The sequence below is a fragment of the Lepidochelys olivacea genome (assembly GCF_965140295.1).
Source record: "Lepidochelys olivacea isolate rLepOli2 genome assembly, chromosome: 9".
Lineage (NCBI taxonomy): Eukaryota > Metazoa > Chordata > Testudines > Cheloniidae > Lepidochelys > Lepidochelys olivacea.
The window spans coordinates 97,029,516-97,051,307 of NC_140419.1; the positions used below are offsets into that span (position 1 = coordinate 97,029,516).

At 40.5% G+C, this 21,792-nt stretch overlaps 1 protein-coding gene across 4 annotated transcripts in view; it reads left to right on the top strand.

The window, feature by feature from the left end:
• The window catches only part of FGF13 (fibroblast growth factor 13), a 348,716-nt gene that overhangs the window by 183,530 nt on the left and 143,394 nt on the right, over nucleotides 1-21,792 (top strand). For 2 of the 4 annotated variants that reach the window (XM_084639095.1, XM_084639097.1), the window contains exon 2: nucleotides 2,924-3,091. The exons of the other annotated variants lie outside the window; for them this stretch is intronic. In XM_084639095.1, coding sequence (XP_084495221.1) covers nucleotides 2,924-3,091 — 168 coding nt within the window. The remainder of the gene's footprint in view (nucleotides 1-2,923; nucleotides 3,092-21,792) is intronic. 4 annotated transcript variants of the gene reach the window in all.

The following is a 21,792-nucleotide window of genomic DNA, read 5'->3' on the forward strand; positions in this document are numbered from 1 at the left end:
CTCTATTTAAATTTAAATTAACTGAAAATAAATGTGTTTTGGTGAAGACAAATGGAAAGACTAGGGGATTGATAATACCTGTATTCTTAGTTCCCCAGGTCTGTGATGAGTTTGGACTGATCAAAAGTGATTCTCTGACAACTGTTTTTGTGTTTCTGTAAGAATTAGTAGATAGAGCATCCCAGCCCCGGTTTAAATTGATATGTCCACTGGCAATGTCCATTGATAATTAACTGGCCCTTTCGTTTGGGCTTCTCAGAGGTCATGCACCAAACTGATGGGGGTGGGGAGGAAGCATCTGCTGCTGCTGCTTATACGGTATCTATTCTGCGTATCATAATTTTGAAATTAATGGAATCCATCTTAAAAGCTGATTGGCTGGTGTTTGGTTTTTTGTGTTTCTGGGAGTGTCCTGAGCATTTAAAACAAAAGCCCCACACTTAACCAAGTAACCAGGTCAGTACACGGGGAAGAATAAGTCTACCCCATCTCTCCAGCTTTGTTACCAGAGTACCTCTGCTCTACCCCATTGAAAGTACCTACTCACCCACTCCCCTTGCCATTGGCAAATCTTCTTGCTCGCTTGTTGAAAGCAGTGTAAGCTGTTCTCCTGCCCAATTCTCCTTTCTTGCAGCCAGCAAACCTCTCACCTTGGTCACCTTGCCAGCAACAGGCCTCCCTCCTGGCCAATGCTTCCATCTACCAATAGCTAGTTGCTCTGCCTTATTTGCAGTAACTAGCCAGTTTGCTTCCTCTCTGTACAAATGTAGGGCCCAATACTGCAAGATGGTAAGCACCTTATATGCTATGTTGAGCTCCTTCATCTTATCTGGAAGCTAAGATCTCTCTGCATCCCTCCAAAGAGGCTCAGCATCTTGCAGGATCAGGCCCACTCCGCATCTCCTGCCCCAGGCTGCTGATATAACAGCAGGGTATGTCTTGCTGCTGATCAGCTGGCTGGCTATTTGACGGTAGCATGTGCATCTCACGTCCCTCCTGGCTAATAACGTTCAACAGCCACACGCTGTATCTTTTATTTTTGTAAATGTCACAGTGATCATCATCTGGTCACGGCACCATTGACGTCAATAGCATTGCACGCAGGTCGCTTGCCACCTTACAAAAATTTTTGTTCTAGTAGCAAAATTCTAGCAATAGCAATTTCTGCGCAGCATTTCCTGCGGAGAAACAGCCAGCTGGCGCTATTGGCCTTCGACACCTCTTGGACCTCCAGCTCCTCACCGCCAGTGATTACTTCTAGAAATTGCCCCACAGCTCCGGTGCTGTCAACTTGGTCTCTTTCACGCACACACAACCCCTTTAAATAAAGCCAAATCAAAACAAGGATGGTTAAGAGAGCAATTATCCAGCAGTCCAGACCCTGCGCTCCAATGACCCTGCTGCTCTTTTCAGATGAGTTATATTTTCCTAATAAGTTCATGAATCACTTTTAGTGGTACTTTCTCTGGATTATATGTGTATGTAACTGATGCTGCCTCTTATCTAATGAAGCAACAGCAGTCTAGCTGCAAGGCCTTTCCTGGGGATTAATGAACACTTGAAAGAAGGTGATTGCTCATCGTGCAACCCAAGACCACTAGCCATAGCCTCGTTACTTATCCCCAAGGAATGACTAGCACTAAAGTCCTTGCTTTCATTTATGGTTTAAGATGTCAACAATAAGGCAAGTGGGTTGTTTTTAGTGGGTGATGCAATTCCACTTGCTATCTATAAGGAGCTAATTAAAAATGAAAGCACATTAGCCAGTCGAATTGCTTGGATCGTCTGTCTAGACTCCAGACAGTGTATGATCTCATGTCTTGCTTGTGTATTTGCACTGTTTGTTCAGCATAGCATGTATGCTGTTAATTTTCTGGTCTCTGGGATTTTTTCTTTCAGGTATTAGGTTGAGGTTCTACAATCCACATCTTCAGCTGAGGTCTTATACTTCTCTAGACAGTCACAAATATCTAACTAGGATGATAAACTCTCTTAACAATTAGATAGCCACTGCTCCTGAAAAAGGTCTGCATTTTAAGGCCAAAATCCCAAGACCATTGCATTTCTAGGTGAGGAGTGATTTCTAGAAGCATTTCTATGGCTTCTTTAGCTAATAGAATAGCATTTTGACCCTCTAGCGATGTAACATCGTCAATGATTCAAAAGCTAGCTATTTCTGTGTGTCATAACTTACTGCTTAATATAATGATTCGATCTGAGAAAACAATTCCAAAGATATGCCATCTGTAGTATCAACAGGAATATTGATTTAAAAGGACAACTGGAAAAGCCATAGCAAAATTAACATGCACTCTTTGTGCTTCAACTTTTTTATCCATTTGACGGTGATAGTCCATTCATTGGATTATCATCCTTGCTGTGAGGAATTGCCTGTTGTTACTGATCCTGTTAGAGACCTCTTCTGTTGTACTGTGGGGACCAAAGAGGTGTTGGCGCTGCACTGCAGATTGGCAATGTGGCTTACTGATATTATAAACTCAAGTGCAGAATATAAAATCTGCAGGTTAGACAATGGCATGCTCTCGTTTAGTTTTTTCTTAATCTGCATGCAGAATACAGCATGGACTGCCAGAGACTGTAGGGGATTCGGAATAGATAGACTGTGTTACTTTCTGCAAGAGCTCATTATGATGGTACTTTTTCATTAGGGTGAAGATTGCATGAAACAAGATGAAGGACAAATGTTTATGAGAAGTGTTGTTTTATCAAAGTAAACTATCCCCACCCCTCTCCTCCATCACCACCACAAAACTTTTTTAATGCTTTTCATTTTCTTTTCCTCGCGACCAATGTTTCTCCCCCTTTTTCCTTCCCCCACATCACGTTATATAGTTTATATACGTCTCTAGATTTCTTTCGTTAAACTCTAACTTGAGTTCATTTTGTTATGTGGTGACCACAGTTATGGATGACGCTCCCCCTGGCACACAGGAGTACATTATGTTACGGCAAGATTCCATCCAATCTGCGGAATTAAAGAAAAAAGAGTCCCCTTTTCGTGCTAAGTGTCACGAAATCTTCTGCTGCCCACTGAAGCAAGTGCACCTCAAAGAGAACACAGAGCCGGAAGGTTTGTGCACTATGGATCCATGTTTTGTTTGTTATGATTACTTTTATTTTTAATGTACGTGTCCCTCTAGTGTGCTGTGTGTTTTTCAGCCTGTGTCAATATAGTGCAACTGACACAGGAAGCGTTATGCGCTTCATGTCCCCCTTTGCTTGCCTGTTAATGTCTGATATGGTCTATCATGGGACACTGTATAATATAAACCATATACAGTATTCTAGACAAGAAGTAAGATTGTGCTGCTTTTCTCAAATAAAGTTTGTTTATTTCAGCTCTCATCATTACACTGCCCTTTTTTGGCTGCCAAAAGTTGCTTGCTACTCGAAACAGCATCAATCCCGAGTCAGTTTCTCGCCCGGACATTTCTGAAGCTGCACTCTGCTGAAACTAACGGCACTCAGAACCAGATTCCCCTTGTCCCCAGCCCCTTCCACCCCATAAGGCTTCTGCATACTGCTGCAGGAATGCTCATAACAGCTGTAGTTCAGTGAAGCAGGATAACACGTTGTATGTAATGCACGCCCCGTTGCATTTTGAGAAAATGAAATGCATGCCTAGAGGAAACTGAGTCGAATATTTTCCTTTTCAGATAAAGTAAAGGTATGGACAAATCTACCTGTTGTTCATTAAAGTAAAACTATTAAGAAGTTTGTCTCTTTCACGTGTTGCGGTAGCATGTAAGATGAAGCTATCTTTTAAAGATGTCATTATATTTAACATTTTTTGTCTTGTTCTTCTGTATGTGTTTTTCATTACTGCCTCAAATCCCACCTGGTAAGCCTCCCACTTTTTGTATAAGCTTCAGTGTATGGAACTAACTGCCATGATGAATAATGTCGCTCCTACTTAGGGCTGGATCCTGTTTTGGTTGAGTTTCACTAGCAATGTAAAAGCAAATAGGTTTGAGCCCTTAGTCAAATCTGACCTGTATTAGTCTGTATTTAATGATGGCCACTGCTGCTGCAATTGTTGAGCTGCTACTATTAGCACCCAAATATTTCATTCAGCTGCAGGCTGCTTCCACGTGGTGCATGAATAATGCTCGCACCAGTGTTAGAAGAAGACTTCTCTCCGTCACTAAGTGCTGTTCTACCAGAAGTGGTACCCTTACTAATATCACATGGTGGGCCATTCAAAAATGTACCACGTGAAGCAAAACCTGCTGTAAGAGGAGGGGGAAAGGGGTTATTTCTCTCAGAATGTGACTTTTAAAAAATCAGGTTTCGAAACACTGAACTCAATTCTCCTCCTTCGAGGCACATTGTGCGTTTCTTCTTTGTCCATACTCAGATCTCCTGTTGACGTCAGTGAGAGTTTTGCTTGTTTAGAAACTGGAAGGATTTGGCCATTTGAGTGCAATTTCTAATGAGAACCTGAGTTCCTACGGAGTGACTGGTTCATGGCTGTGAACGTTTTCAGTGAGTAAATCAGTAATTTACACTGACAGAGATCAGTAGAAAACGTATATATGGTGGTGGTGTACCTTGATTACTGTCTGCTACAAAGGGGCTGAGCCCTATGGAAGCCTGGTGTAGGTGGAGATTAAGTCACTGCACATCTGCCACAAGAAGCTTGCAGCCTCGGGCCCTAAGTGAAGACCCAAAGAGTGAAAATTGTGCCTTACTTTTGACTGAAAGCTAACTTTGCTGTTACTAATTCTCCACCGTTTGGGATACTTTTTCTCTCTTATAACAGCCGTGCAAGTCCTTTCCCACAACATGCGGTATCATTAGATTGTTCTCCCTGAAAATCTATAGTATGAAAAGAGAAAAGCCTTTCATCTTTTGTTGCATTATGAAAGGATTAATGTCTTTTTTTAATTCCCTCTGCCCCCTGAGTTTTGCATTCATAATTATCAGACAAGGCACAACTGTATTGGCTAACCCACAACCCTGAAGAGGATCTGTATTTCAAAGGGATATCATATCCATGGACTTTTGGGAGGTGACTTCTACTGTTGCATGGCTTACGTGTTTTTTATGAAAGACATTGCCTGGGTCAGAGTGAAAAATATACGTTCAAGATTTCTCTTAGCCTCTTCTGCCTCCAGAGTAGCCCAGAGCTACCGTGGTGGAGCGTCTTTCTCTTTTCAGTCTGTGAATTGGCTGGCAAGAGTGTTAGACCCCCCTCTGGGCTCTTTGTGCCATCTTCAGTGCTTTCTTGGCATAGAGCCGGAGAATCTTGAGCAGAAAGTGATGAAGTTCTGCTCTTGGTTCAAACTTGGAATACTATCATGGAAGTCAATGGAGCATCTGAAGCAAACATTAGCCCAGTAACACAGGTCCAGCAGGTAACATGTCAGATCTGCTTTCAGGCTGTCTAAAAATAAAGAATTACTCATACTGAGTTATAAAGAATATAGATTTTCTTAAAGGCACTGGAAAATGTAATTGAGTTGTTAATGGAAGAGGCTGTACAGAGTAGAGATATTAAGTTCTACAGTACAATAATATTGTCTTTCAAGAGAAATCGCAATACAGAATTAACTAAGTCACTACTGAAAAATCTCTCCAACTTGAATGTCAGCCTGTGGGTTACGTATGAAACACTGCACGGATTTGAAAGACTCTGGGAAGGATATAAAAATATACTTCCATTTTTGTTTTAATATTGCCACAGGATTGTCTAGAAAATCATAAATGCCTCTCTCAGTTCCCTCTCCCCACTTTGCACCTCCTTCTCATACCAGTATTTGAAATTAGTTAACTAATTTATGCCTTAGAATATTGACCTTATTGTTTGGGACTGGAGCTAGTTTGCTTACCAGCTGCGGGTGGTCCCAATGGGGTTCACAGTGCCAGGCATGTGATGCAGAAGGGTTGGACTGGTAATGAACATACCTGGCTCCCTGCTGACACTACATCAACTGTTTCACTCATCCAATGTACCCTGAATTCCCATAAGGCAGTTTTGGCAATGATCTTTGCCAATTATCACCAGATGAATCCAGGCATAGCACGCCACTCACTGAAACCAATTTCCTTCCCATAACCCAAATGCTGTCTTTAAAGAGCTGTTTCTCTGTTGAGGCCTAACTGTTAGTGTCTCTGTCCAAAACTAACAGCTCCTATGCACCCTTCAAGGTAGGAGAGCTATTTTCCTATTCCCAAGGAAACTCAATAGCCTTTTTCTCCCCCTGATGGCATAAGGATACAAACACCCTATCATAAGTCCACAGAGTTACCTGTATACCTGCCTCTTTCCCCTTATGTCTTCCAGCCATTCTGAATCAATGCTTCACTTAGACCTCTCTTTAGGAGAAAAAGAATTGCAGAACCTTTCAGGATAGTTTTGACAAGCCCCTGCCTCTTTGTAGGAAATATTAAACCCCATTTGATTTATGAACCATGTTGGTTTCTTTAAACGTTAACCTGCATCAGCATAATAAAGGAGTGCTGACTTGAGAAGAACAGTGGATCACAACTGTCTGCAGATAGGCATAGGAGACGCTAATCCTTTTGGCATGATATTGTCTAAGTCATTCCCATGCGGCTGTTTGTTGGCAACGGCTCCCCTCACAATGGTTGTTGTTTTTTTTAACGTAAAGACTGCGAGGAAGCTTCCCTTGACAGCCCACCTGTGACTTATTTTATGTTGCAGCTTGTTAGGAATAGTTCTATAAAAGATAAGACTCATAGATTTTAAGGCCAGAAGGGACCATCACGAAGATCTAATCTGATCTCCTGCACGTTGCAGGCCACAGGACCTCACCCACCCACTCCTGCTATAGGCCCAAAACCTCTGGATGAGTCACAGAAGTCCTCAACTCTTGATTTAAAGACTGCAGATCCCAAGGTGTGATTCAGGCCCATCTTGAGCACAACAATGCCTGTCTGTCTGGACTCTGGATCTAAGGTTCCTTCCTTGATGTCCCAAGGGCCTATGGAGTAGGTAAAAGGAGAAAAGCCAGTTTTGTTCTGCAGCCTTTTAACTTTGTTTTTCTGGATTCCTTCTCATAGTTTACAATGTCATGGATCTCTAGGAGGGCACAAATCAAGAGGAGTCAACATTATCTCTGAGTGCTGGCCCCTGGGTTTTTGTGCATTCTTCTATGCTACATTCAAGCAATAGCAAAATACAGAGCAATTTTGTAGCTTCAGTCAAGCCAGGAATATGCTACTAGCATTGGAAAGGCCATCTGAGGTACATTTTGCAACTATTTGTTCTCTTAAATAGTTTAAACATAAGCTGCTGCTATCTTTACAAAACATGGTCACATAAAGAGAAGTCTGCTTCTGGGAAACTAATTTGAGTTGTGTTAGTACAGAGGCTATGAGAGAGTTTTTTAAAAAAAAACCCACCATTGGTTAGTCACAGTCCTATAATCCAAGAGTTTGGCCTCTTGCCCAAAGTTCTGTTTTCATGTGATTTTTTTTTTTTTTTTTTGTAACATTCAGCCTTCCTCAGGGCATACATAACCTTTTTACATGAAAAAGCAAACAAGCATGGCAAAGTCTGGACCGAAACAAAAAATCTGTGATAGCAGCTCATAATGAGGTATGGCAGCTCTCATCAGCCAACAGGAAACCTGATTAGATAGAAAGTGTTAAGAAGATGCTTGTTGCATATTAGCATCCATGCTTGCCCTTGATACTGGCTGGGTTCCTTTGTGCCTAGAAATAGAATGACTGACACCACAACCACTGCTTCTCCCAAGGGGGAGGAGAAAGGTAGGACATCTGGACAAATTGTCAGACAGATGGTCTGTTTTGTCCCCATTTTGTCACCAAAGGCAACGCCTGTGTCTTCAGTTGGTCACACTGAATGTCCCTTTCAACGTTCACAGCACTGTGTGACTATTGATAGTACTGGTGGGTGTGTAATTAAAGGTGCCAACTTTCTTCTCAAAAAATCAGTCCTATGAATCCAGTTCTGTGGTTTAATTATATTAATACCTGTGTAAATTAGTGGAGAATAAGGAGAGAGGGCGGAAGAATTTATTTCTCAAGATGTGTTTGAGATTGTGGAAAGCTTGAGGTCTTTAAACTAGCAAGTACACATTTTACACTAATAGAAACAGCTCCTCAATAAGTCTCTGTGGTCCCTCTGGTGAATAATAGAGATGGGCCCAAACTGCAAAATATGGATTGGGTCCTGATCTCACCCCAAAGATGTTTGGATGTAGGGTTCAATTTATCCCATTGTATAATTCCCAGCTATGAAGTTTGGATACCGAATTCAAGGGTATTCAGAGCTGGGGATTTGGTTCCAACCCCTTTCTCGTAAATAATTACGACTCATAATCTTCCAGAATGACTTCTACTTTTAAAAGGAATGAATGAAAAAAACAGTGGGCCAGGTTCACCAAAGCTCTCACAGGCAGATGGAACTGATTCCTTGTTGCAGCAGCTAAGCTGTCTGCACTGGAGAAGTGATTCAACCCGTGGGCGGGCAGGCAGTATCACCCCCATTACCTGTGTTAGGGGACCAGGCCATGAAGTGTTGCTTTAATTCCTGCAAGGAGCCCCACCCATCCAGTGTCACTCACTTCTTTGGCTCCACATCTACATTTCCCCCTCCCCTCTTCCTAGGGTAGGGGAAGTTCTAGCCAACATGGGTGTTTCTGTTTTGTTCGTTTTTCACAGCCCGATTTCCCACTGCCTGGGAAAAAGCAGTGTAGATTCTGGGCTGAACTGTGCCCAATTTAATGTCATTGAAGGTCCAAACCCTACATGGTCGTTTGTGGCTGTGGGGACATATTTAATGAGGAAGGATGGTCCAGTGATTAGGACATTAGCCTAAGAGCTGAGAGACCCTATTTCACATCTGTGCTCTGCCACAGACTTTCTGTGTGACCTTGGGCAAGTCCCTTAGCCCAGGGGTTCTCAAACTGGGGGTCGGAACCCCTCAGGGGGTCATGAGGTTATTACATGGGGGGTTATGCACTGTCAGCCTCCACCCTAAACCCCGCTTTGCCTCCAGCATTTATAATGGTGTTAAATATATTAAAAAGTGTTTTTAATTTACAAGGGGGGTCACATTCAGAGGCTCGCTATGTGAAAGGGGTCACCAGTACAAAAGTTTGAGAACCACTGATTTAGCCTCTCTGTGCCTCAGTTCCCCATCTGTACAATGGGGATAATAGCACTGCTCTTCCTCACCAGGGTGTTTTGAGGATAAGTGCATCAAAACTGTGCTGTGTTCAGATACTACACTGATGAGCCTCTATAAGTACCTTGAATAGATAGCGTATGATCTAAAAGTGGTGGCAGAGACCAAAAAGCCAAAGTAGAGAAAGCTAGAGCTGATTACTTTTTCCGGACACAAAAGGGCACAACTGATTAAATCACAGTCTCTAACCTTATGTCTCAGAGGTTGGCGTATGTGTGAAGATGTTTCATTCATATTTATATTGAGTATTTAAAAAGAAAAGAAAACCACAAGCCAAGAACAGCACCAGCGGCTCAGTCTTGCCAGGTGCCGAGCACTCCTGCTCCGAGCAATCAAGGTTCTTAAGCACGTGATTAACTTTAAACAGAGGAATACTCCCATGGGATTCAGAAGGGAAGGCATGGGTTCAATGAGCTTGTAACTGAATGTGGTCTATGAAAACAACCAGGGCCAGGCTCTGATTCCAGTGCAAATCCAGAGTAACTCTACTGACCTATCAATGAGATCAGAATTTCCCTGAGCCCCTTTCTTCCTCTTACTCTATTTTAGGTACTTACATGGCCCCCATTACCCTAGGACCTATCCCTGTATAGTATGTAAGGGGTGGAGTGTTACAGATGGGAAGGAGGCACAGAAGGACCAAGTCACTTGCCCAGGCTATGGTAGAGGGGGGAATTGAATCCATGTCTCCCAAATTAATGCCTTAACCACTCCACCGTTCTTCTTATTAGGTGTTGTAAGATGTTAACAGCTCATCAGGAAGAAATTACATAGCTATGCTATACAATGCTGTTCTCCACTGCCCCTTTCCCTTTGCCTACTTGTCTACCTCCCTGAAAAATACGTTTTAAGGTGTAAAATATCTAACTAAATCTTTGATAGCTTGCAGCCCCCATCTAGAAACCAGCCATTTTTAACATGGGGGTGGGGATGAATTAGGGAATAACCTGCTTGTAAGTATATCACTAGCATAAGAGTTTTCACTTCACTTCAGGACTTCAGTTACTCAGCCAGAGGTGTTAGGCCTGTTACAGGAATGGATGGGTGAGTTTCTGTGGCCTGTGATATGCCGGAGGTCAGACTAGATGATCATGATGGTCCCTTCTGGCCTTGAAGTCTATGAAGCTATAAAATATTCCCAACAGCAAGCATGATGGGGACAGTGGGAGGAAAGCCATTTAAGATGTTGTGAATCAATTCAATGCCTGAATCCACACACGCATACCACATCACAGCGAGGCTCTTCAGGGTCACCTGGGAATTGCATTTGCTCAGCTTTTCAGAGGCTCCGAGATGGGTGTTTCTCCCACAACTGTCACTCCTGCCCCTGTTAACAGGATGGACCATATTTACTTGGCTAACTCCTGCCAGCTGACAGCTCTGTCCCATATCGCTCTCTAACAATCGGCTTTGTGCAGTGGTATTGGCCCAGAATGGAGCTATGCTGATTTACAGCAGCTGAGATGTGGCCCATAAAGCACCTTAAAAGCAGGTTTCCAACTGGAAAAATCTCTCTCACACTCAGGTTACTTTCAGCATTGAGAAAATGTACCTTTTTAATGAATATTCCTCAGGCTTAAATCTGTGAAATGAATAAGGCTAAAAGAAGTAAAGGCAAGAAATATAAAGAATAAAGTATCTTTGGTAGAATATTCCCATGACGGAATTTCTCGCATGCTCTCTCATGAAACAACATCAGTAATAATGCTTCCTCCAACCTGCTTTGACTAACAACTAGCTCTCCAGTGGAGCAGATAAAGGGAACTAACCCTTTGCTATCCAGTGCTGATTGACTGAAACAATACTTGCTCCCCTCCAATCCCTGAACAAACATCTCTCAGGAAATGTAGGTTATATTTACTACAGAGCATGACCTTTGATTGAGTCTTCCTGAATTCAGCATCCCCTTTGAAGGGCATTCTTAACATTTTTGACTTCCAGAGGTTCTTTTTCTTTGATGCAAAAGGGTTTCCTAACCACTCGAAAAGTCACTCACCCTTTATCATAAGTCAAGGTTTCACAGCTCACACAGACTAGCTTTACCTAGGAGACCTTGTTGGTTTAATAATAATAATAATAATAATAATAACAGTATTAAACAAAAAAAAGACTCCATTCTATTGAAAATGGTACATGAAAAGTTGAGGAGCCTTAGTGACAGTGTTCTAACTCCAGCCTTCCCCCATCCCCCCGCCCCTCGCAGCTGCATGTAGCAAATGGAAAACTATGTGGGCTATTGAACAAACTCTGAATTTTCCTAGTGGAACAATGTAAAGATGCTTCTGTATGTATAATGTATTGGGTAAATTCACACTCGTAGGCATCCTAGCCAGCAAAGTTGTAATGGTACAAGGAGCAGTCTTAGGTCTTCCTTAAAAGAGAGTACATTTTAATTCACCAGCCCCTGCTATCGCCACATAATGGCTGTTTACATATGCCTCTTCACTCTGTATTCTCACTGAAACAATTCTTTTAACTTCTATGCCCTTCATTGCTGTGTGGTGTTGTCTTGGAATAAATATTCATTGCAGAGCCACGGCCTTACGCTTAGCACTTCTGAAGTAGAATGTTTTGAACAAATGATTCACATTGACAGCACGCTCACTGATCTCATTTTAAAAATGGCTTGGTCTGCAAACAGCACCCTTTCAACAGAGGAAAGTTCTCAGGTTCGTTGCTCCTTCATTCTATAATCCCCCTGGGAAAGTGTCAGTCTTTGGTTTTAGCTGCTAAAAACAGAGAGGAAGCTCTTATTAATAACAAACATTCTTCTTAGTATCTTATTCAGCGACATGGCCCGATATCATCATTACACAGCCCTTGATTAGCAATAGTGTCTTTACTGTTGATATGTAAATATTAGGGCTGTCAAGCGATTAAAAAAATTACTGTGATTACTGCGCTGTTAAACAGTTACAGAATACCATTTATTTAAATATTTTTGGATGTTTTCTACATTTTCAAATATATTGATTTCAATTACAACACAGAATACAAAGTGTAGAGTACTCACTTTATATTTATTTTTTATTACAAATATTTGCACTATAAAAAACAAAAGAAATAGTATTTTTCAGTTCACCTAATAGAGGTACTCTAGTGCAATCTCTTTATCATGTGAAGGTTGAACTTACAAATGTAGAATTCGGAACAAAAAAATAACTTCATTCAGAAATAAAACAATGTAAAACTTTAGAGCCTACAAGTCCAATCGGTCCTATTTCTTGTTCAGCCAATTGCTCAGTCAAACAAGTTTGTTTACATTTGCAGGGAATAATGCTGCATGCTTCTTGTTTACAATGTCCCCTGAAAGTGAGAACAGGCATTCTCATGGCACTGTTGTAGCCGGCGTCGCGAGATATTTACATGTCAGATGTGCTAAAGATTCATAGGTCCCTTGATGCTTCAGCCACCATTCCAGAGGACACGCGTCTATGCTGATGACAGTTTCTGCTCGATAACAATCCAAAGCAGTGCGGACTGACGCATGTTCATTTTCATTATCTGAGTCAGATACCACCAGTAGAAGGTTGATTTTCTTTTTTGGTGGTTCAGGATCTGTAGTTTCTGCATCAGAGTGTTGCTCTTTTAAGACTTCTGAAAGCATGCTCCACACCTCGTCCTTCTCAGATTTTGGAAAGCACTTCAGATTCTTAAATCTTGGGTGGAGTGCTATAGCTATGTTTAGAAATTACACATCAGTACCTTCTTTGTATTTTGTCAGATTTGAAGTGAAAGTGTTCTTAAAATGAACAACATGTGCTGGGTCATCATCCAAGACGGCTGTAACGTGAAATATATGGCAGAATGGGGGTAAAACAGAGCAGGGGACATACAATTCTCCCCCAAGGAGTTCAGTCACAAATTTAATTAACACATTTATTTTTTTAACAAGTGTCATCAGCATGGTATCATGTCCTCTGGAACGATGGCTGAAGCATGAAGAGGCATGTGACTCTTTTGTACATCTGGTACATAAATACCTTGCGACAACTGCTATTGCCAGGCGAAAGCCTGTTCTCACTTTCAGGTGATACTGTAATTAAGAAGTGGGCAACATTATATCCCATAAATGTAAACAAACTTGTTTCTCTTAGCAATTGGCTGAACAAGAAGGACTGAGTGGACGTGTAGGCTCTAAAGTTTTACATTGTTTTGTTTTTGAGTGCAGTTATGTTACCAAAAACATTACATTTGTAAGTTGCACTTTCATGTTAGAGATTGCATTACAGAATTAAAAAATGCTATTTCTTTTGTTTATCATTTTTACTGTGCAAATATTAGTAACCAAAAATAATATAAAGTGAGCACTGTACACTTTGTATTCTGTGTTGCAATTGAAATTGATATATTTGAAAATGTAGAAAAACAGCCAAAAATATTTAATAAATTTCAATTGGTATTCTATTGTTTAACAGTGCAATTAATCATGATTAATTTTTTGAGTTAATCACGTGAGTTAACTGCAATTAATCGACAGCTCTAGTAAATATCACCCTTTGTGTTGAGAGCTCACCATGAGGTTCTGTGCTGGGATAACTTGGGAGATAAGGAATTGTTGACTCTCTGACACTCCAATTTGTTATAAATTCATTGCATTTAATACCGTGTATGTTCCTAAGGCATTTCCTTTCAAAGGCTTTCAGACATCTGTATTGAAATTATAACAAATTATGAGATTCATCAGAGAATTCAACTATTTAACTTTTCAAGCTATCTAGAACAGAGAAGATGAAAATATCTGGGATGAGTTAACAATGAAGCCAGAGTACCTGCCGTGGCAGGGGTACAATTACTGGTCAGCTCAAGGAACACAGAGAAGGGGTCAACCAAAAGAATCACTCTAACAAACAATACCTAGAGCAGGAAAACTAATGGGATTTAACAACAAAAAGGACATCCAAGAGAAGCCCAAGACAGACAGGTATGGCAGAGTCTTGTTTGTGTTCTAAGCAATGTGTGATAGCATGGGAAGGATTCAAATTATGTGCTAGACCATGTTATTGCAAGATGTTTTCCATTTGAAATTAATAGTGGCATGTTATCACCTAATAGAGGTGCGTTCAGTATGCATCATACATTCCTGACATAGAGCTAGATTCCGCTTTGCACACCCTCACAAGCACTGGAGAGGTCACGTTACTAATGGAGCTTCTGAGATTTATTCTGGCTGAATCAGCAGTAATTTCTCCAGAAGACTCTGATATATCAAAGCAACAGGTCTTCCACATTGCAATGAGTACAGAATGTTGACCTCTCCACGTCTAGCCATGGTCTTCTGTTGAGAAAGGGAGGAGTCATGACCTTGCCCTCACCTCAATTATAGTGGCATTGGGAGGGAGCAGGGACTGATCTTCCTAATGGGATTCTGGCCAGTCCTCGCACATGAGGCAACAAAAGCTGGAATGTGGCCAATGGATGGTAAAGGCAAGCCTCTCCTGCCCTAGTATACACCCTGTTACCTGAAAAACCATGGATAGGGTGTTAACAAGAGAGAGACCTCATGTTGATCACTTTTTAATTAAAAACAATCTCTTCGTTCATTTGGACACCATCTAATGCTTGTTAGATACTCCCCATCTTTAACCTGCCACCTCTTTGCAAATAGCCCATTTCTGTGGTCTCTTAGACTAGAAATAAGACATATATTTTTGACAGTGAAGGTACTTAACCAGTGGAATAATTTACCAAGGGCCATGGTGGATTCTTCATCACTGACAAGTTTCAAATCTGGATTGGATGTTTTTCTTAAATGATCTGCTCTAGGAATTATTTTGGGGAAGTTTTCTGACCTGTGTTATGCAATAGGTCAGACTAGACTGACACAGTGTTCCCTCCTGGCCTTTGAATCTATGATATGTTCACCTGCTTAAATACTTACTAAATATGAAGCAAATGAACAAGTGCCTAATTGGATGAATGCATTATGTGGTAGGCAAGGAACCTGAGTGCCTTTGAAATATTCTTGGTTGGACTACAGTATACTGCTAGGTTCAAAATCAGTCTTGAATCTTTATTTCTCTCCCCCCACACCCAAATTCTCCTCTCATTCTTTGCATGGCTTTGTATCATGTTTTCTTCTTATACCAGTAGACTCTTCAAAACCTGAGTTGGTAACAAGTTTATTTTGCAGTAATTCTGCAATTTAGCATATTTTGGGTTCAATGCATGGTGACTCTATTGGATCCAAGGTACATGGTAACTTGGATCAATGCTCCTGTATTGTCTCATATTACTAAGGTAGTTAACTTGTAATACTGCTACATTTTCCTTTTTTGAAAAGGACCTTGTACATGCAAGTCCTAACGTAACCCAAGCCCAGTAGTACTGTAGTTTTGATGTTGACTTAAGTAGGGTCAGGATCAGACCCAAACTGAGAAAATGAACAATGTTTTAGTGCATTAGCAAATGGTTATTTAATGCAATTGTTGCTATAATTGACGTGTGTTGGGAAAATTCAGTGTGCAAGCTGCTTTAAATGCACTCTTTTACCTAATGTTAAATCACATGGCTACAGAGTTTGACTTACTCTGTGTACAGGTCTTTGTTCTGTATTAAGGAAAAGACCCACATTTTTAGCAGCAAGGAGCAAAATGGATTTTACAAGGTTTGCTTGGACCCAGCTCTTTTCCCACATGACAAGCACAAGCGTTAATATGCTATGGGTGCACACCATGGGATAAGGTGGGCCTCAAGAAGGATGTGCTTGCAATTCAAGCAAAGAGGACAGGGCATTTATTCCTTGAGAGAAAGGGGGTGTTTCTTTGATTCTTTCTGCTAGAAGTATGAAATTCTGAAAAGCACTGATTGTTAAGAACACAAGAGCTGCTATACAGGGTCAGATCATGGTCCATCTTGCCCGGTGTCCTGTTTCCAAACTAAAGCCTCAAGGGGAGTGTACAGAACACAACAATTATGGAACGATTCACTCCTGTCTTCCACTTCCTACTTCTGTAAGTCAGAGGTTTAGGGTCACCTGGGAATGGGATTGCACCCCTGTCTCTTGTCTAATAGCCACCAATGGACCTATCCTCCATGAACGTATCCAGTTCTTTTTTGAATCCAGTTATAAATTTGGCATCACAACATCCCATCTCAACAGGTTCCACAGGTTAGTTTGTGTTAAACATGCTGCCCGTTAATTTAATCAGGTGACCCTTGGTTTTTGTATGGTGAGAAACCTTAAATAACTCTTCTGTATTGACTTTCTCCACACTAGTCATGGTGTTACAGACTTCTGTTATTTCCCTTCTTACTCATCTCTTTAAGCTAAACAATCATAATCTTTTTAGTCTCTCCCCATATGGCAGCTGTTCCATACCCTTGATCATCTTTGTTGGCTTTCTCTGAAACTTTTCCAGTTCCACTATACTCTTTATGAGATGAGGCAACCAGAATGGGACATAATATTCCAGGTATGGGCACACCATGGAATTACATAGTGGCATTATGGTGTTTTCTGTTTTATTTTTTATCCCTTTCTTAATAGGTCCTAGCATTCTGTTAGACTTTTTGACTGCTGCTGAGCTGAAGTTTTCAGAGAACTATCCATGGTGACTTTCTTTTGTGGTAACAGCTAATTTAGAACCCATCATTGTAGATGTACAGTGGGGATTATTTTTCCCCAGTGTGCATTACTTTGCACTTCTCAACGTTGAATGTAATCGGCCATTTTATTGTCCAGTCACCCAGTTTTGCAAGTTCTTTCTGTAACTCCTCACAGTCTGCTTTGGACTTAACTGTCTTGAATAATTTTATATCATTTGCAAACTTTGCCACTTTACTGTTCATCTCCTTTCTCAGATAATTTATGAATATGTTGAACAACACTTGTCCCAGTACAGATCATTGGGAGACCCTGTTGGTTACCTCTCCCCATTGTGAAAACGACCCTTTATTTCTACCCTCTATTTCCTATCTTTCAGACAGCAACTGATCCATGAGAGGACCTTCCCTCTTATCCCATAGTTAGTTAGTTTCCTTAAGAGCCTTTGGTAAGAAACCTTGTCAAAGACTTTCTGAAAATCCGAGTACACTATATTAACTGGATCACCCTTATCCACATGCTTGTTGAGTCTCTCAAAAAATTCTAATAGATTGATGAGGCATAACTTCCCTTTACAAAAACTGTGTTGTGTCTTCCCCAAAACTCGTGTTTATCCATGTCTGATCATTCTGTTCTTTGCTATAGTTTCTAATAATTTGCCTGATACTGAAGTTAGGCTCACCAGCCTGTAACTGCCCAGATATCCTCTGAAGCCCTTTTAAACAAATCCGGGTACATTAGCTACCTTCCAGACACCTAGTATCCGTGATAGGTTACATATTTGAGTTCCTTCAGAACTCTTGGGTGAATACTGTCTGGTGCTGGTGACTTATTACTGTTTATATTTTCAATTTGTTCTATTGACACATCATTTTATGATTGTACTTCAGATTTGTCACCTAAAAAGAACAGCTCTGGTGCAGGTATCTCCCCCACATCCTCTGCAGTGGAGACTGATGCAAAGAATTCACCTAGCTTCTCTGCAATGGCCTTGTTTTCCTTGAGTGCTCCGTTAACATCTGTGTCATCTAGTGACCGCCTGCTTGGCAGACTTCCTGCTTCTGATTCACTTAAAAATAAGTTACTGTTACCTCGTGTTTTTTGCAAGTTGTTTCCCAAATTCTTTCTTGCCCGGCCTTATTATTCTTTAACGATTTACTTGCCAGATTTTGTGCTCTTTATTTTTCTCATTAGGATTTCACTTCCAAATTTTAAAGGATGCCTTTTTGCCTTTAACAGCCTCTGCTACTCGGCTGTTTAGCAATTGTGGCACTCGTTTGGTCCTTCTACTGCCTTTTTTTGATTTGGGGTATACATTTAGTCTGAGCCCCTACTATGATGTTTTTAAGTAATCTCCAAGTGCTTGCAAGCACTTTACCCTCGTGGCTGGTTTTTAGTTTCTGTCCAGCTAGAGTTGTCATTCTTGTGTAGTTCCCCTTTTTAAAGTTAAATGTTGTGGTGGTGGGTTTTGATATTTTCCCCCTTATAAGGATGCTAAATTTAAAAACACTAATACTGAGTGGTTTAACTGTAGCTGCCTCCTGGACCAGGTCCTGAGCACCACATAGGACTAAATCTAGAATTGCCTCTCCCTTTGTGGGTTCCAGGGCTAGCAATCATTAGTGGCATCTAGGACTCTTATCTCTGCATCAAGCCTGAGGTGACATTTACCCAGACAAGATGAGGATAGTTGAAATAACTCATTACTATTGCATTTTCTGGTTTTATAGCCTCTTTAACCTCAGCATTTCACAACCGCTGTCTCCATCCTGGTCAGGTGGTTGGTAGTATGTTCCTCTTGCTGTACCCTTATTATTCAGTCATGGATTTTCTATCCATAGAGATTCTATAGTACATTTTGTGTCCTTTAAGATTTTCACCTTGACTGTTTATTTAAACACATTGTGCCACTCCCTCACCAGAGTGACCCAGCTCTGTCATTCCTTGAACCCTGGTATTACCATGTCCCATTCATTTTCCTCATTCCACCATCCCCTTTCTTCTGAAATGTTAGGAATGAGGACAAATTAACAAGAGCTGGGGAGACAAAAGTGAGGGGTGAACCTCAACATGTTGAAAGGTATATCCAGCACTTAGTTTCTGTCCTCTTGATGTCATAAGAGAGCATTGCTTGAACTCCTGCTACAAACCAGATAACAGTGCATCCTCTGTAGTAACACTGCTGCCTTTTCTGAAGCACCATTGGATACACACTCATGGCCATAGGCTAATTCTGTCTGTCTGGTTTTTCAGATGCATTAAATAAGACTGGCATATTTATATAGTGAGGGGAAACTGAAGTATACAGAGAACCTATTTATACATTGCAACAAGACCTGAGGTAGCAGATGTCTTTCAGACTTGATATGGTCACATTACACAATAGTCACTTATTTCTATAAAGACTTACTAGTGTAGATTTATACAATTGTGAAGAGTAACGCAAAAGGGGCCAAATTCAACTCTCCCAGCAGTATCAAAATCCAGTGGCCACTCTCTGGATTTGTACCAGCATGTCTAAAGGAGAATTTAACACAAGGAGCCACATCCTCACTTGGGGTAAATCAGAATAGCTTCAATTGCCTTCCATCATCAATAGTGTACAATTGTACCAAAGTACCTAACTATTGTAGTTGAATGGGGTTGGGTGCAATATAAAAAGCTGAACAGAACAATAATAAATAGGAAAAAAGCCACCCCTGCTGGGGCCTGGTTTAAAGCCAGTCCCTAAATATCACTACATAGGACACCAGCTTAACCCTTCTTCTCTGGCTTGTCATCCCTTGTGGTTACATGACCCCAGTTCAAATCTTTTCTCCAGGCTTGGCTATTCCTAAGGTTCCTTCCTTCAGGATCCTGTCTGTCCCAAACCCTCGTTCTCTCTGACCCCTCCCGCCACCTCCCTTCTAGCCACACGGCGTAAGTAAGAAGCCAGCTGGGCCTGTGAGTCAGCAAAACCCACTCCATTTCAGCCAGATCAATAACTGATTACAGGGGAACATTACTAGTCTATTACAGATGCATAGTCACTAAACTGCATGGAAATTAATCTATCTACCATACCCCAGGAGGATGTATCCACTGATATGCAAATCAGTAGTTTCAGGGAATTTGGGCATTTCGAAAAATGATTTTTCCACTAAAGCCATCCAGTTTTGGATCTCCAGCATTGTGCTTTGCTTCTTACATAGATGGGGCTGCAGAGTTAGAGAAGGCCATGAATAATATGAATGGGGAAAGAGTCTGTGATTTCACCCAATAGCGCTCTTAAATTTTCAATCATGTTGAAAAAATCGCTAATAGGATGAGCCAAATTCATGGCTATTGTCAATCTCTCTTCTAAATCTGGCTTTCATGTCACCAGAAATATGTTCTTTCTGTTCTACGTAGACGATGCCAAATATCGTGACACTAAAATTAACTCTACATTTTTAACTTTTCTGTAAATTTAGTCATGCCACTGTGACTGATTAGCAACTGAAATAAGCTAAAATTATTTGAGTGGATGGCTGAAGATTCTGTTTTGTATGTAAAAGGTCTTCATTATGTGAGTACAATTGATTTCTTATTCCAGAGCGATGATGGATATTGATCTTAATATAATTGGTGTCTCTCAAACATTATTAGTATGTGTTAGCGTCACGTACTTGTTGTATTCATTTTAAAGGTATGAACCTTCAGTATTAACATACTGCAATGCCTAGAACTAATTTCTAGTTCTAAAGTGACAAGCACTAACAATTTTTTACAGCTACATGTTTAGAAAAAGATTTTGTGTAATGCATGGTTACAAAATACAGTGATGTTAATTATCAAGACACTTGAGGATTGGGAATAAATCAGCATAAATATGGTGATATGTTTTGTTTCTGTATCCACAGTTCTAGGCATGAAAGAAAATTATTCAGTAAAAGAATTTAAAATGAAGTTTTAAGTAGCATGTATAATAAAATACATATGCTCAATGTTCAATCAGTGCTGAATAGAAGAAAATGTACAAGAAAATTCTTTCATGCTACTGGTAAGTTTTGTGCCAAAGACAGCTTTCTTCTAATAGGTGATGAACAGGGACAAAAGGTATTTCTTTAATATTTAGCTGTTACATACTTGGCATCCAGACATATGAGAAAGGAAGATCTTTTTCCTACTGTGTATTTGCCAGCAGAGCCAGACAAATAATTTTATAATGAGTAACTTATTCAACAAATTTCACCTCTTGTTCTGATTATGAGTACTTGTATGATTTCTACCAATCATTTCTCAAACAATGTAAACAGTAAAGAATTAGCTGTGATCCTTTGTCATTAAAAGTTTGAGTGCCGTTGGCTAGTTATTATTAGACCTATATATGAGATACAGCATGTTTCTGTTCTCTGATGGGATGAATCAATCGGTTTTCTGATGCACATATTCATGCTTTCAGAACGTTGATTCTAAGACTTCAGACTCTTTTCATCAGAGAACAGAAACATCGTTTTGAAACAATTTTCAGTGAACTTTCCTGCCAGTAAAATCATTTGCTAGAGCGGTTTCAGAAACTGAACACAAAAACGGGCATGAACACATTCAAGGTAAATTCATTTTAAAACTCAAATGAATATTCATAGGAAATATATTGCAGTATTTGCCCAGATCTGTTTGTAATCCATGTAGTAACGGAAGATGCTTTTTACCTATTTGAAAAGGTGCTCTCTCTGAATTTTGAATATGTGTAAAGAAGAAAATGGGTTTCCAAAATGTTTTTATTGAAAATGTTATTGGTGATTAAAACATGGTGTTTACATAAAATGGGTACCCCGCCGTTGTTGTGGCCTCTGGGCTCTATTGTAACACACACAATAAAAATAAAATCATCCAGTGAGTTAAAATTTAAAATAAGATTTTTCAAACATAGCTTCTAAAGTTAGACACCTAAATCCCCATTTAAACACCTAAGTAAGTGGCCTGGTTTATGGCCTCAGCTCCTTTTGACACTAGTGGAAGTGGCAGATGAGAATTAGGCCTGAAGAAGAGCTGTGTGTAAGCTCGCCACCAGAAGATGGTCTGA